Source organism: Schistocerca americana, chromosome 1 (assembly GCF_021461395.2).
Source record: "Schistocerca americana isolate TAMUIC-IGC-003095 chromosome 1, iqSchAmer2.1, whole genome shotgun sequence".
Classification (NCBI taxonomy): Eukaryota; Metazoa; Arthropoda; class Insecta; order Orthoptera; family Acrididae; genus Schistocerca; species Schistocerca americana.
Window position 1 is genome coordinate 1,196,925,281 of NC_060119.1, and position 16,165 is coordinate 1,196,941,445.

At 42.0% G+C, this 16,165-nt stretch overlaps 1 protein-coding gene across 1 annotated transcript in view; it reads right to left on the reverse strand.

Annotated features, from left to right (window-relative positions):
- LOC124598017 (ionotropic receptor 75a-like) overlaps positions 1-16,165 on the reverse strand; it is a 157,038-nt gene that overhangs the window by 82,734 nt on the left and 58,139 nt on the right. Inside the window, exon 3 of the mRNA XM_047135975.1 lies at positions 8,653-8,861. Coding sequence (XP_046991931.1) covers positions 8,653-8,861 — 209 coding nt within the window. The remainder of the gene's footprint in view (positions 1-8,652; positions 8,862-16,165) is intronic.

Consider the following 16,165-nt stretch of genomic DNA (forward strand, 5'->3'; position numbering starts at 1 on the left):
GCAAGGGCCCTCAAACACTTCGGGTTTCCCTCACCCCTCCCGCCTCCCCTAGTCACCCCTGCATCCCACCACCATCACCGTCTGCGACACCCCCTCTAGATGCAAGGATCTGGTCCCGCCGTTGGAGACGAGTCAGAGGTGCCAGCAATAAGAAGTTACGTTGGCAACTGAACATGTCTTTTGGGTGCGCCACTTTTCTTATCAGGCAGTGTATTCATTATCCACTTGTATATACATAATTACAGTTGCAGTTCCCTGTGATCGATGTAAGGGCCACCAGCATCAGTGTCGTTTGTGTTTAGCGTTGTTTCTAGGCTTGGTTAAGTGCATAAGAAGCCTGAACGGTGTCAGATATTGAGTAACCATTATGAACGACAGGGAGAGAGCGTTATCAATAAATGAAACAGTTTCAAAGCGAGCTCGTAGTGGGTCTACCTTTAGTCGACTGGTCTGATCGTTTCACATCAAAATCTATGGGGTGTTCGGGCGTGACAATGGCTCACTTCTGAACTGCATGGGAACGTGAGGGCAGTCCCAGTCGTCGTCAAGGTTCCACTCATCCAGGTGTGATCACCACAAGGTAGGATCGCCCTATTGTATGCCAAACACCTCGTAACTCCGCCACAACCGCGCCTGACACTCGAGAGCAAGCAACACACTAAATATCCTTTACTTCACGTCTATGGTCACAAATATTTTATCATCAGACTACCGGTTTCGGTCTCTAGTGACCATCTTCAGATCTGTTTTATAAAAACATCTCCTAATATACTTGAGCCATAGTGGAATCGTCAAATGCTGTACACAAAATCCGCACCAGCATCGTCAACTATATGTAAATAACATGCTGATGCTGATTTTGTGTCTGACATTTGACGATGCCACTAGGGCTCCAGTACATTAGGACATGTTTTTATAAAACTGATCTGAAGATGGTCATTACAGACCGAAACCGGTAGTTTGATGACAAAAAATTTGTCACCATAGTCTTGAAATAAAGGAAATTTATTCTATATTTGAGTCACTGTTCGATTCGCGACCATGACGCAGCTTGTGAATCAAACAATAGACTTTTTGCAACATTCCGTGAATCTGTGGAGATACAACTAGCGCAAAATTTTATCAATCGTGATGGCGGTTTTCAACTGGACAAGGCTTGGGACCCGGTGATTTCTCTAATTTCCTTTGAGAGAAGACAATTTATTCATAATGGCACGTCTCGAGACATCTGACGTCTGTCTTTAGCGACGCGGGCGCGCATTCCCACAGAGGGCTTACATGTAGTTTACACCTTTAGGCATGTGCCTGTTCGCCACAGATAGAACAGTAGCTCCAGAGGGCGCGGATTTCGATAGAGGACGCTCCTGTGACGGAGGCCAATGCGCATGCGTTTTCGCGCCACTTTTTTGCTATATTGTTGACTACGGGAACTTGCAGTCTGCAGCGACGGACATTCACGTGGAGTTGGCTGGACGATTGCCACCCGAAATATCGTGGCAAGAAGTCAATTTGATCCGGCTGCAATTCCGAAATCTCATCGTACGTTCAAAACGCCGGGAAAACTTCAAGAATCACAATGTATCCGTTCTTTTTACAAAATGTTCATTTTTAAATCTTACGATTATCTGAATTACCGTTCTGTATTTGCATTCAATAATGTCATATTGAATAATATTCTGGGGTAGTTCAACTAAGAAGGAAAGTTTTCATCGCTGAGAATCGTGCTGTAAGAACAATGTGTAGTGCACACCCACGACCATATGTTAGACATTTGTTTATGGATGTAGCCATTCTGACTACTGCTTCACAGTATAGATACCCTCATGCAGTTCGAGAGGAAGATTATGTAAACAATTATTATACCAGAAGAAAAATTACTCCAATTTAAGATGGTCTTCAGGAGAAAATGGGAATAAAAATAATGAATCTAAAATTTTTGATTACTTATCCAATGAAAAAAATGTCTGGCTGGCAGCAAAGCTAAATTTGAAAACAAACTGTAAAGGTTTCTTCTTGAAAAGTCTTTCTTTTCTATAGAATAATTTTTCATTTTGTAACGCTTGAAAGGTGATGCGTATGAATTATTAACATACAACAGCGCTAAAATAAAAATTGTAGATGATCAGCACATATCCATAATGAATGTGTAATGTGAATGTAATTTGATACGTTCCTCATCATTCCGATTAATGGTTCATCTATGGGACGCGAAACTGTTGTTGTTGTTGTTGTTGTCTTCAGTCCTGAGACTGGTTTGATGCAGCTCTCCATACTACCCTATCCTGTGCATGCTTCTTCATCTCCCGGTACTTACTGCAACCGAACTCCTTCTGAATCTGCTTAGTGTATTCATATCTTGGTCTCCCTCTACGATTTTTACCCTCCACGCTGCCCTCCAATGCTAAATTTGTGATCCCTAGATGACTCAGAACATGTCCTACTAACCGGTCCCTTCTTTTTGTCAAGTTGTGCCACATACTCCTCTCCTCTCCAATTCTATTCAATACTTCATCATTAGTTATGTGATCTACCCATCTAATCTTCAGCATTCTTCTGTAGCAGCACATTTCGACAGCTTCTATTCTCTACTTGTCCAAACTATTTATTGTCCATATTTCACTTCCATACATGGCTACACTCCACACAAATACTTTAAGAAACGACTTCTTGACACTTAAGTCTATACTCGATGTTAACAAATTTCTGTTCTTCAGAAACGCTTACCTTGCCATCGCCAGTCTACATTTTATATCTTCTCTACTTCGACCATCTTCAGTTTTTTTGCTCCCCAAATAGCAAAACTCCTTTATTACTTTAAGTGTCTCATTTCCTAATCTAATTCCCTCAGCATCACCCGAGTTAACTCGACTACATTCCACTATCCTCGTTTTGCTTTTGTTGATGTTCATGTTATATCGTCCTTTCAAGACACTGCCCATTCCGTTCAACTGCTCTTCCAAGTCCTTTGCTGCCTCTGACAGAATTACAAAGTCATCGGCGAACCTCAAAGTATTTATTTCTTCTCCATGGATTTTAATACCTACTCCAAATTTTTCTTTTGTTTCCTTTACTGCTTGCTCAATATATAGATTGAATAACATCGGGGATATGCTGCAACCCTGTCTCACTCCCTTCCCAACCACTGCTTCCCCTTCATGCCCCTCGACCATCTGGTTTCTGTACAAATTGTAAATAGCCTTTCGCTCCCTGTATTTTACCCCTGCCACCTTTAGAATTTGAAAGAGAGTATTCCAGTCAACATTGTCAAAAACTTTCTCTAATTGTACAAATGCTAGAAACGTAGGTTTGCCTTTCATTAATCTTTCTTCTAAGATAAGTCGTAAAGTCAGTATTGCCTCACGTGTTCCAATATTTCTACAGAACCCAAACTGATCTTCCCCGTGGTCGGCTTCTACCAGTTTTTCCATTCGCCTGTAAAGAATTCGCGCTAGTATTTTGCAGCTGTGACTTATTAAACTGATAGTTCGGTAATTTTCACATCTGTCAACACCTGCTTTCTTTGGGATTGGAGTTATTATATTCTTCTTGACGTCTGAGGGTATTTCGCCGGTCTCATACATCTTGCTCACCAGATGGTGGAATTTTGTCAGGACTGGCTCTCCTAAGGCCGTCAGTAGTTCTAATGGAATGTTGTCTACTCCCAGGGCCTTGTTTCGACTCAGGTCTTTCAGTGCTCTGTCAAATTCTTCACGCAGTATCGTATCTCGCATTTCATCTTCATCTACATCCTCTTCCATTTCCATAGTATTGTCCTCAAGTACATTGCTCTTGTATAGACCCTCTATATACTCCTTTCACCTTTCCGCTTTCCCTTCTTTGCTTAGAACTAGGTTTCCATCTGAGCTCTTGATATTCATACAAGTGATTCTCTTTTCTCCAAGTGTCTCTTTAATTTTCCTGTAGGCAGTATCTATCTTACCCCTAGTAAGATAAGCCTCTACATTCTTCCATTTGTCCTCTAGCCATCCCTGCTTAGCCATTTTTCACTTCCTGTCGATCTCATTTTTGAAACGTCTGTATTCCTTTTTGCCTGCTTCATTTACTGCATTTTTATATTATCTCCTTTCATCAATTAAGTTCAATATTTCTTCTGTTACCCAAGGATTTCTACTAGCCCTCGTCTTTTTACCTACTTGATCCTTTGCTGCCTTCAGTACTTCATCCCTCAGAGCTACCCATTCTTCTTCTACTGTACTACTTTCCCCCATTCCTATCAATTGTTCCCTTATGCTCTCCGTCAAACTCTGGTTCTTTCAGTTTACCCAGGTCCCATCCCCTTAAATTCCCACCTTTTTGCAGTTTCTTCAGTTTTAATCTACAGTTCATAACCAATAGATTGTGGTCAGAGGCCACATCTCCCCCTGGAAATGTCTTACAATTTAAAACGTGGTTCCTAAATCTCTGTCTTACCGTTATATAATCTAACTGATACCTTCTAGTATCTCCAGGATTCTTCCATGTATACAACCTTCTTTCATGATTCTTGAACCAAGTGTTATCTATGATTAAGTTATGCTCTGTGCAAACCTCTACCAGGCGGCTTCTTCTTTCATTTCTTAGCCCCAATCCATATTCACCTACTATGTTTCCTTCTCTCCTACTCTCGAATTCCAGTCACCCATGACTATTAAATTTTGGTCTCCTTTCACTAACTGAATCTACCACATTTCTTAGATCACTCAAGATCGGCAGTTGTAAGCATCGAGCCGACACAGTTCTGTTTCTTAAATTTTTGAAGTCAGAACAGCTATCTTTTTTAAATTACCTTGTAAAATTTTTCACAGCACGTAAAATACCACAGTTAAAAGCGTGTTTCTATCCCGCTATTTATATAAGTGCCGCATTGAAACTGTTGCTCCTTCCTATTATTTCTTTATTTTCATTGTTCAATATTTTACAAACATTTTAATCAAGAGTAATCTAAAAAATACCATTTTTGATCTGTATCTGTATGTTCTGATGTTGTTGTTGTCGTCTTCAGTCCAGAGACTGGCTTGATACTGCTGTCCATGCTACTCTATCCTGTGCAACCTTTTTCATCTCCCAGTACCTACTGCAACCTACATCCTTCTGAATCTGTTTAGTGTATTCATGTCTTGGTCTCCCTCTACGATTTTTACCCTCTGCGCTGCCCTCCAGTACTAAATTGGTGATCCCTTTATGCCTCAAACATGTCCTACCAGCCGATCCCTTCATCTATTCAAGTTGTGCCATAAATTTCTCTTCTCCCCAATTCTATTCAATACCTCCTCATTAGTTATGTGATCTACCCATCTAATCTTCAGCATCTCCCGTAGTACCACATTTCTGAAAGCTTCTTTCTCTTCTTTTCTAAACTATTTATCGTCCACGTTTCACTTCCATACATGACTGCACTCCAAACAAATACTTTCAGAAACGACTTCCTGACACTTAAATCTATACTAGATGTTAACAAATATCTCTTCTTCTGAAACGCTTTGCTTGCCATTGCCAGTCTACATTTTATATCCTCTCTACTTCGACCATCATCAGTTATTTTGCTCCCCAAATAGCAAAACTCATTTACTTCTTTAAGAGGCTCATTTCGTAATCAAATTCCCGCAGCATCACGCGATTTAATTCGATTACATTCCATTATCCTCGTTTTGCTTTTGTTGATGTTCATCTTATATCGTCCTTTCAAGACACTGTACATTCTGTTCAGCTGCTCTTCCAGGTCCTTTGCTGTCTCTGATATTATGTCATTAATTAATTTTTTTGTATGTAAATTGTTTAAATGTAGCGGTTAGATACCGAAAGTTAAAATGAAGCCTACTATTGCACACGTAGTGACAGGTATGAGGACGAACTGCTACACCTAAAAGTAAGTTTTGAATGAAACGTAAAACCTGCACAGATAACACGCAATAATTTATACATAGAGATACCGTAAAAGGTGCTGGACCTAAACGATGAGACAACAACATTTTAACCGTCGTCTTTCCTCTTCTGTATATAAGAAGTGTTTCCTTCAGTTTCTGGTTTCTCAAGACGCAGCAAAGAAGTGTGAACTGCTGGACACGCACCACGTCTATGTGTGTGTTTGGTTCATTGAACGCAGGCGTTTGTGCTCTACCGTTTCGATGAGCCTAGATACATGATGTTCTACACTGCAGACGATCGTGAGGCAAAGCAGAAAGATATGAAAAAAATTTATAATTGATGGAAGGAATGGCAGCCTTCTTTTAATGGAGGCAGACGCAAATCTGGCTTAGGAATACACGAATGCACAGTTTGGCGGTGATAGATACTGATTAAATTTTCTCGGTCTTCCAGCCGCGTCCAGTGGTTTAGGAGGCTATCCGAGCCAGCCTCTTTTTATTCTTTCTTTCTAGCTTCGATTTCCCGCCGGTGTTATCTTACTTAATTTGTTTATCACTGGCCGACGATTCGTTAGTGCCAACAACACGGTTCCAGACACGGGAATACAGCGCTGAAACCTCAAATTGAAAACATTCTGGGCATCAAGAAGTCGCCAGTTTAGTAAAGGATGGTAGATTTGGAGTTAGAAATTCTAGACGGAGTCTAAGATTTGAATACATTAAGAATGTCCCCACGAGGATTCGCTTATGAGTGATTGGCAAGAAAATAGAGAATTCACGGTGAGAGAGTCGTGCTGCGAATAAATATCTTCGTTTAAAAGTGAAGACGGCCAAACAAGTTTATGATAATTTTTTTAGTACATTTGGTGGTAACTGTCCTTCCTACTTCACTATCAGAACTGGGCTACTGCTTTTAAACCAGGGAATTTCAGCACTCAAGGTAAAGAGCGTCCAGGATGGGCAACTAAAGTCACAGATATAAAATCGTGATTGCTTTTCATTTCATTATCCTGGATGATCAGAGGATAACTGCTAAGATGATAGCAGAGACGCCGTGCACGTCCTACGAACGGATGAGTCATATTATTCAGCTAAATGGGTTCCCAAGTGCCTCAATGCAGACTAAAAGCTTCACATTCCATTTTGGTCCGATTTCGCCGAGAACCTGTTGGATTTTTTGATCGTCTCGTTGCCAGTATTGTGTATTGTGTGTGCATTAAACCAGGAACCTAGAAACAATGGAGAGGCCTCGTCCTGCCTTAGCCCTCAGTGGTTCACAACCCCACAACAGGCCACAGCAGGCCAGCCCCCTCCCATCGCTACTCTACACCGAACCCAAGTTTATTGTGCGGTTCGGCCCCAGTGGACCACCCTCTCCCCCCCCCCCCCCCCCCCCCTCTACGCCCCACTGGGAACGTCTCATACCAGACGAGTTCCGCCCCAAATTTTTGCGTGGTAGAGGAATTATCGTTTACATGTACGTGGAGACAGTGTTTAAGCAGCAACGCCGACGTAGTGTAACTGAGACGGAATAAGGGGAACCAGCATTCGCCGAGGCAGACGGAAAACCGACTAAAAACCATTCACAGGCTAGCCGGCCCACAGAACCTCGACACTAATCCGCTGGGAGGATTCGTGCCGGGGACCGGCACTGCTTCCTGCTCGGTAAGCAGTATGTTAGACCGCCCGGTTAGCCGGGTGGGCACGTTACAAGTATACTCCAGGAACAAAATAACAGTCCAAACATGGGAGAAATAGTAATTCAAAACGTCCAAAGCAGTTCAAAACACACTGATCAGCAGACAAGATGTTCACATTTGTCATTTGGGTTAAGGTGGAAGCCTGCTTATTGACTATTTGCAACGTAGTAAAACGATCATGGCAAAGTATTATGGTAAACATCTCGACATACTGAAACAACAACTGGTCTCCAAACATCGAGGAAATCTGGGTAAAGGAATCTTGTTTCTGCAAGACAAAGCCCCTCCTCACAAGGGAGTCATCACGAAGAGGAGGTTGGCCGGTCTTCACTCTGACAACCTCAAAAATCAACCCTATTCACCTTCATGACGACCCCCCCCCCCCCCCCCCTCCTTAGACTGTTTTCTGTTCCCAGACCACAAGAAACATCTCCAGCGAAGACGATATCTGAGCAATGAGGAAGCCAGAAAGGCTGAGGATGACTGGTTTTCAGCAAAATCAAAATATTTTTGTAGATGGCTAAATGAAACTGGATCAGAGATATCATAGAAGTATTAGCTCCGGGGGAATATGTCGGGTAAATAAGCTTGTTAGAACCAATATAGCACTGTTTCTTTATAAAGCCAAGGACTTAACAGGATCCCCTCGTAAGGTACAGTAGCTGTGCAGAGACGAAGAGCCTTGCACAGGATGGACTAGCGTGGAGAGGTGCACCAAACCAGACCTAAGAACACAAGAACAAGTGTGTGGGCCGGCCGGTGTGGCCGAGCGGTTCTAGTCGCTACAGTCTGGAACCGCGCGACCGCTACGGTCGCGGGTTAGAATCCTGCCTCAGGCATGGATGTGTGTGATTTCCTTAGGTCAATTAGGTCTAAGTAGTTCTAAGTTCTAGGGGACTGATGACCTCAGAAGTTAAGTCCCATAGTGCTCAGAGCCATTTGAACGATTTGAACAAGTGTGTGTGTGTGTGTGAGTGTGTGTGTGTGTGTGTGTGTCTGTGTGTGCGTGTTTGCCACTGATCGTAGAGGGAAGTAACAACACCGGTGTGTTCAACTGAATTATGTATTATGAGGTAATCAGAACTCACCCCGAGATACACCTTGTTGTAGGCGATGTCCTGGACACCCAGCGTTAGCGGACTGGACGCCAAGTCTGAGACGGAGCGGATGGAGTGGCTGGGTGACTGCAGCAGGGCCACGATGTTGGCCGAGTAGGAGGTGAACAGGAAAAGCGAGGTCAGCGCTAGGACGAACACCGTGACGCGACCAGACAGCGACGTGGGCGTCTGGGGCAGACCTACGCACCAGGAGGTCTCCCCTAACTCCTTGCAATATCGACTTCACCTTTGCATCATTGAAGCAATGGATCACTCACTTATATCATTATAGCTAAACGTAATTAATATAATATATTTATTCCTGAGCGAAAGGCTATTTACAATTTGTACAGAAAGCAGACGGCAGTTATAAGAGTCGAGGGGCATGAAAGGGAAGCAGTGGTTGGGAAGGCAGTGAGACAGGGTTGCAGCATATCCCCAATGTTATTCAATCTATACATTGAGCAGGCGGTAAAGGAAACAAAAGAAAAATTTGGAGTAGGTATTAAAATCCATGGAGAAGAAATAAAAACTTTGAGGTTCGCCGATGACTTTGAAATCTGTCAGAGACAGCAAAGGACTTGGAAGAGCAGTTGAACGGAATGGACAGTGTCTTGAAAGGAGGATATAAGATGAACATCAACAAAAGCAAAACGAGGATAATGGAGTGTAGTCGAATTAAGTCGGGTGATGCTGAGGGAATTAGATTAGGAAATGAGACACTTAAAGTAATAAAGGAGTTTTGCTATGTGGGGAGCAAAATAACTGATGATGGTCGAAGCAGAGAGGATATAAAATGTAGACTGGCAATGGCATGGAAAGCGTTTCTGAAGAAGAAAAATAGATTTAAGTGTCAGGAAGTCGTGTCTGAAAGTATTTGTATGGAGTGTAGTCATGTATGGAAGTGAAACGCGGACGATAAATAGTTTAGATAAGAAGAGAATAGAAGCATTTGAAATGTGGTGCTACAGAAGAATGCTGAAGATTAGATGGGTAGATCACATAACTAATGAGGAGGTATTGAATAGGATTGGGGAGAAGAGGGGTTTGTGGCACAACTTGACTAGAAGAAGGGATCGGTTGGTAGGACATGTTCTGAGGCATCTAGGGATCACAAATTTAGTATTGGAGGGCAGCGTGGAGGGTAAAAATCGTAGAGGGGGACCAAGAGACGAATACACTAAGCAGATTCGGAAGGATGTAGGCTGCAGTAGGTACGGGGAGATGAAGAAGCTTGCACAGGATAGAGTAGCATGGAGAGCTGCATCAAACCAGTCTCAGGACTGAAGACCACAACAGCAACACATTTATTCCTTAATGAAATTTGTCATTAAAAATATATCACTTTTTCAAACCAACAACTCACTTCATTGACTCAGTACTAGAAATAAGAGTAATCTTCACACGGATTTAAAGTCACTTACTCTTGTACAAATGGTGTGCATTATATAGGAACACACATTTTCAATAACTTGCCAGCAGCCATAAAAATCTTAACAACCAATGAAATTCAGTTTAATGGAAGCCTAAAGGATTTACTGGTGGCCAACTCCTTCTACTCCATTGATGAATTTCTCAGTATAACCAAATACAACTGCTTCACAATTTCAGTGCAGTTATGTGCTCATTGTAAATAAGTGTGTGTGTGTGTGTGTGTGTGTGTGTGTGTACGTCTAAGTACAATCTAGCTTCTGGACCATTTCAGTGCAGTAATATGTTCATTGTAAATAAGTATTATAGTAGTTCTATTACATGTTTATTATCTTACAAATAAAAATCTTTTTTATTTTAAATTCAGTGCATTAGTGTTTGTAAAATGATTCTTTCATATAATGTTCATTAAAAAAATGACAATCAATCTACTTGGGACCTGTCAAATGGTACATTAGCTTATTTGTTTTAGTTGTAAACTAAACTTGTTTTTCTGACATATTCTACATCCTGGAGGACCTTCTCACTACGGATCAATTGGAATGAAAGTAAATCTAATCTAATCTAATCTAACCACCTGTCATGGCGCTCTTACATATAATTACACGGCGTGGGAAACAAATATGAAAATGGAATTTCACAAGCTGTCAGATGGTCGCGAATTGAACAGTGACCCGAATATAGAATAAATTTTCTGTAGTTCACGTCTATAGTCACAAACTTTTATGACACCAGACTACCGCTTTCGGTCTATAATGACGATCTTAAAATCTGTTTCATAAAAACATGTCCTAATACACTGGAGCCACAGTGGCATCGTCAAATGCTAAACAAAAAAAAACTGCGCCAGGACACGTTTTTACAAAACAGATCTGAAGATGGTCGTTATAGACCGAAACCCATAGTGCGATGACAAAAAATTTTGTGACCATACACGTGGACCAAAGGAAATATATATGAAAATGGAATGTTCTCCTCATTGAACAAGGAATAGCTCATAATGTGAGAGAATCGGAAGAACGAAATGCGAACCAACGGCAACAAGGCACAACTTACGGACAGAACCAATCTTTCGTTCGGTAATTTCAGTGAGGACCAATATGTACTTTTTGCACGAATCTACCAAATATCTGTTTAGGAACGTTAATAATTAGATTCTGTAATTAGTGAACATGTTATATTCATTGATATAATCAGAGATTCCAATATTAGAACAACAAGAAAACTCAACAATGTTGACTCTTCACACATACCATACATCTCTAATCATAGTTTAAACATATGTCTATTCACTACTGTTATTGTGAATGCCAAAAATTGTATTCAACTGAACCACCACGTAAACCTTCCGTAGTCATACAATTTTCTGAAATTAAAAAGCAGCTAGAAATCTGTTATCCAGAAAAGCCATGTGAGTCTGTCCATTAACTAGGAGTTGTTAAATGAAAGTTTTAGCGTTCACAATGACACATCCTAACAGCCAAAAGATTTTATTCGTACCGATGCTGATCGCTGAAGCCGATGAACTTAAATTTTCATTCGGTTCGGATCTCATGCACATCTATTACATCAGTAAAGAAGTGTCAAGCACGCTCACGAATACACTCTTTTGTTCGTTACTGCATGGAAGAAAATTCCTTTCCAATGTTACAGTGAGGAATTTATTGCCATCTTTTAGTCGCATATTACGTCAGTTCATGAAGAGCGTTGGCTGCAGACTGATGTGCTACTACATGTCTTCGCATCACGTATTTTACATATTATGTTTATTACAAATAAGGAGTTCCATAAGCTGATAAGAGACCAATATATTCGGTACTTTGTATTACTCTTAAGAAATATTCCGTTTCGTACTCTGGCCATGATGGCTCAGGCAAAAGTATTTACCATTCTTGCCACATCCTGGGAAGCATTCAGCCTCCATCCAGTCAGTGAGTAATTTCTAAAATTTTAGGTACCGGAACACACCTGTTCAACCACGGAACCATCCTCCCGCTCCCCCATCCCCACCCACTAACAATCACAAGCTCTCCTGCGAACGTTGCAGAACCAGCACACCAGATGGTAGAGCACTTGCCCGCGAAAGGCAAAGGTCCCGAGTTCGAGTCTCGGTCGGGCACACAGTTTTAATCTGCCAGGAAGTTTCATATCAGCGCAAACTCCGCTGCAGAGTGAAAATCTCATTCTGGGAACATCCCCCAGGCTGTGGCTAAGCCAAGTCTCTACAGTATCCTTTCTTTCAGGAGTGCTGGTTCTGCAAGTTTCGCAGGAGAGCTTCTGTAAAGTTTGGAAGGTAGGAGACGAGATACTGGCAGAAGTAAAGCTGTGAGTACCGAGCGTGAGTCGTGCTTCGGTAGCTCAGATGATAGAGCACTTGCCCGCGAAAGGCAAAGGACCCGAGTTCGAGTCTCGGTGGGGTACACAGTTTTAATCTACCAGGAAGTTTCATATCAGCGCACACTCCGCTGCAGAGTGAAAATCTCTTTCGGGAATATGAATCTGATTTTTAATTTTCAGTTACTGAAAGGGACATATCGACTACTTGCGTCCGATTGTTAATGGAAAACTCTTGAGTTGTCAAGAGTCCTTCAATATGGTTTTTAATGTTGTGTTCGAGCAGACGTCGCTTGAAGCGCAACTAATTGAACAGACTTATCCACAAAAACAGAGAGTAAATTTAGTTTACTGTAGAGAGTTGTTTGATATTTTGTACCTCACCTTCACCAGAATTATTGCTAAGCCATTCTATTTCCAGCCTCACCAACCAATGACAAATTTACATTTCCTACCATGGTTTATCTTTATTTTATTACACTCATCTTCTGTTGTGACAACTGACAGCTAATTATGTAATGTCCATTGTTTCAGTTGTGCAATTCTCTGAGCTGAAATTGGTCGTTGGCATGACAACTGATTCTGTATTGTCACCCAGCATACTTTATACGTGCAAGACTTGTTTCAATGTGCTACAGATTTATGCCCACCGTAGTTTTGCATTGTAGCATATGCTTCTTAGATATTTCATGGCTTCTGTAATGTTGCTGTTATACTTACTGTGAGAAATATGCTGTCACGCAGCAGAGCTATCGTCCAGTCGTTTACGAACTTAACATGGTATATTCGCCCTCTTTGTGCTATGATAGGAGCATTTTTCATTCTTGTCAATCAATGGAGCACCATGCATTACAAGTGCTTTTCACTTTTCTTTCAGTGTTTCCGGTACTTTAAACTGAATTTCTCGTCTTATAATAATCACAATGGTTCCAGAAAGAAAAACTTTCAACATCAAGAAAGAAAGAATAAAAAAGTTCCTAAATTAAAAATTAAATTGTTAGTTTCAACATTACTAACACAAGTGAAAGCGCCAAGAGAGAGCGAGGAAGGTAATAAAATTGTAGCTTCTGCTTCTTGCACATCGCGCTAATCTCTGTGAGGGAACTACTTCAGAGTGTATTAGACGGTTTAATTAGCTGGCTGAGGGTTAATCTCGGGCTGCAGCGGCCGTGCGTGCTATCTCAAGACCGTCTGCAGCTGAGGCTGCTGCGCGACACGGCGGTTTGGATTCAACTCGTCCTCAGAATTTAATGCTTGCCTTTCATCATGGTGTATTCCGTAGTTGTTCATGATTATTTACAGTACTGTACTGAATTACTGAATTCTTCACAAGCTACAGCTTAGACTTACAACATTAGAGAGAAGGTGCGTGACCTCGAAGACCAATTTATTGTTGGGTTTACTTAATGTTCCCTGCGATGCGTCAGATATATAAAATTTCATGTTTCCCTGACCATGTAGATAGAATAACGAATCCCATGCGATATTTCCAAGCAATCTAAATGTAGCACATAATAGTGTTGTCCACTTTGCATTTTACACTGAAGTATCGAGGAGCTGGTATAGCCATAGGTATTCAAATACGGAGATACGTAAACAGGCAGCATACGGCACTGCGGTCGGCAACGCCTATATAAGACAACAAGTGTCTGTCGCAGTTGTTAGATCGGTTACTGCTGCTACAGTGGCAGGTTATCAAGATTTAAGTGCGTTTGAATGTGGTGTTATAGTCAAAGCACGGGCAATGGGACACAGTATCTCCGAGGTAGTGATGAAGTGAAGTTTTCCCGTAAGAACTTTTTCACGAGTGTACCGTGAATATAAGGAACCCGGTAAAACATCAAATCTCCGACATCGCTGCGGCCACAAAAAGATCCTGCAAGAATGGGACCAGTAACGACTGAAGAGAATCGTTTAACATGACAGAAGTTCAACCTTTCCGCAACCTCCTGCCAATTTCAGCGCTGGGCCATCAACAAGAGTCTGCGTGCGAACCATTCAACGGAACATCATCGACATGACTTTTCGGAGCCGAAGGCCTCCTCATGTACCCTTGATGACTGCACGAAGCAAAGATTTACGCCTCGCCTGGGCCTGTCTACACCGACATTGGACTGTTGATCACTGGAAACATGTTGTCTGGTTGGTCGAGTTTCGTTTCAAATTGTACCGAGTGTATAGACGTGTACGCGCATAGAGAAAACCTCAGGAATCCATGGCTCTTGCATGCCAGCAGGAGACTGTTCAAGCTGGTGGGGGGCTTTGTAATGGTGTGGGGCATGCGCAGTTGGAGTGATACGGGACCCCCGATATGTCTAGATACGACTCTGACAGATAACACATCCATAAGCATCCTGTCGGATCACCTACATCCATTCATATATGGATAATGTGTATATTTCAGACATGTCCGAAAGAACAGACCACACTGATGACCTGCAGCGGTCTAAAACGAAATTAGAATTATATATTAATACTTTCAGCTGCTGACGGGCGTTGATATATTTCAATGGAGACAGGTGAAAATGTGTGCCCCAACATTGACAGGATCCCGGAGTCTCCTGCTTACATGGCAGACGCTCTATACATCTGAGCCACCGAGGGCACAGAGGATAATGCGCCTGCAGGGACTATCTCGCCCACACCTCCAGCGAGACCCACATTCTCACCTTATATGTCCACACACTACATTCGTAGTCTTCCTACCCAACACACTCTTTAGTCATAGATGACATTCTTACCTAATTCCATAAGAGTTCGGGTAGTATGTGTGCATCTGCACAGAAGAAGCTGGTTATGGCCGGTATTGCCATATACTTATATGGGTATGGTGGCTGTTCTTTCTGACATGTCCCAAAAAACTGACACCATTGATGCTCTGCAGCTGTCTAGAACGAAATTATAATCATATATGAATACCTTCAGCTGCTGACAGGCGTTGATATATATCAACGTGGACAGGTGAAAATGTGTGTCCCTATCGGGACACAAACCCCGGACCTCCTGCTTACATGGCAGACATTCTATCCATCTGAGTCACCGAGGGCTAAGAGAAAAGTGCGGCGGCAGGGTTTCTTCCCCTACTAACGCGTTCAGATTCCCCATGTCTAACATATTATCATCTCCCTCTAGGTATTGTTTTACAAGTTCACTGTCTCCATATATACTTTCCATATCTCTCCGTTATTTGCTTGTTACGTCCGCATGTATAACAGATGTAACATTGTGGACGAGGTTCGGCTGTCGATTCTGATAATAACACTATATCTGAACTGTTCACTGTATATCAGTTAGACGACGATTTTCAACGTCGAATCTATAAAGTCGCCAGCTCCTCATTGTCTAGATATCAGTTGCTCTGTCGCTCTCAGCTCTTTTCGGTTGGTCCTGTCGCTGAAAGTCATGGGCCGCCGCTCCTGCATCTGAGACGTATTTCCACTTGAGATTAGCCGGGCTCGTAGGTGTGTTCCTCGCTGAATACTCCATCTCTCGACTCCGGTTAGGCACTTGTTAAATAACTCTTTTGGGTAACTATCTACAGAACAGTAATGAACAGTAATGTGTTCCTTCTGTTTCGCTTAAAATGTGTGTGTGTGTGTGTGTGTGTTCACAACCCCTTCTCCACAGCTATATCCATCAAAATGTAAGGAGCATGATTCTGCCAGGCCAATGTCCTTATTTATCTCGGTACCAAAGGCATTAATAAACTTGTTTTATTTTTATTTTAGACGAGACATCT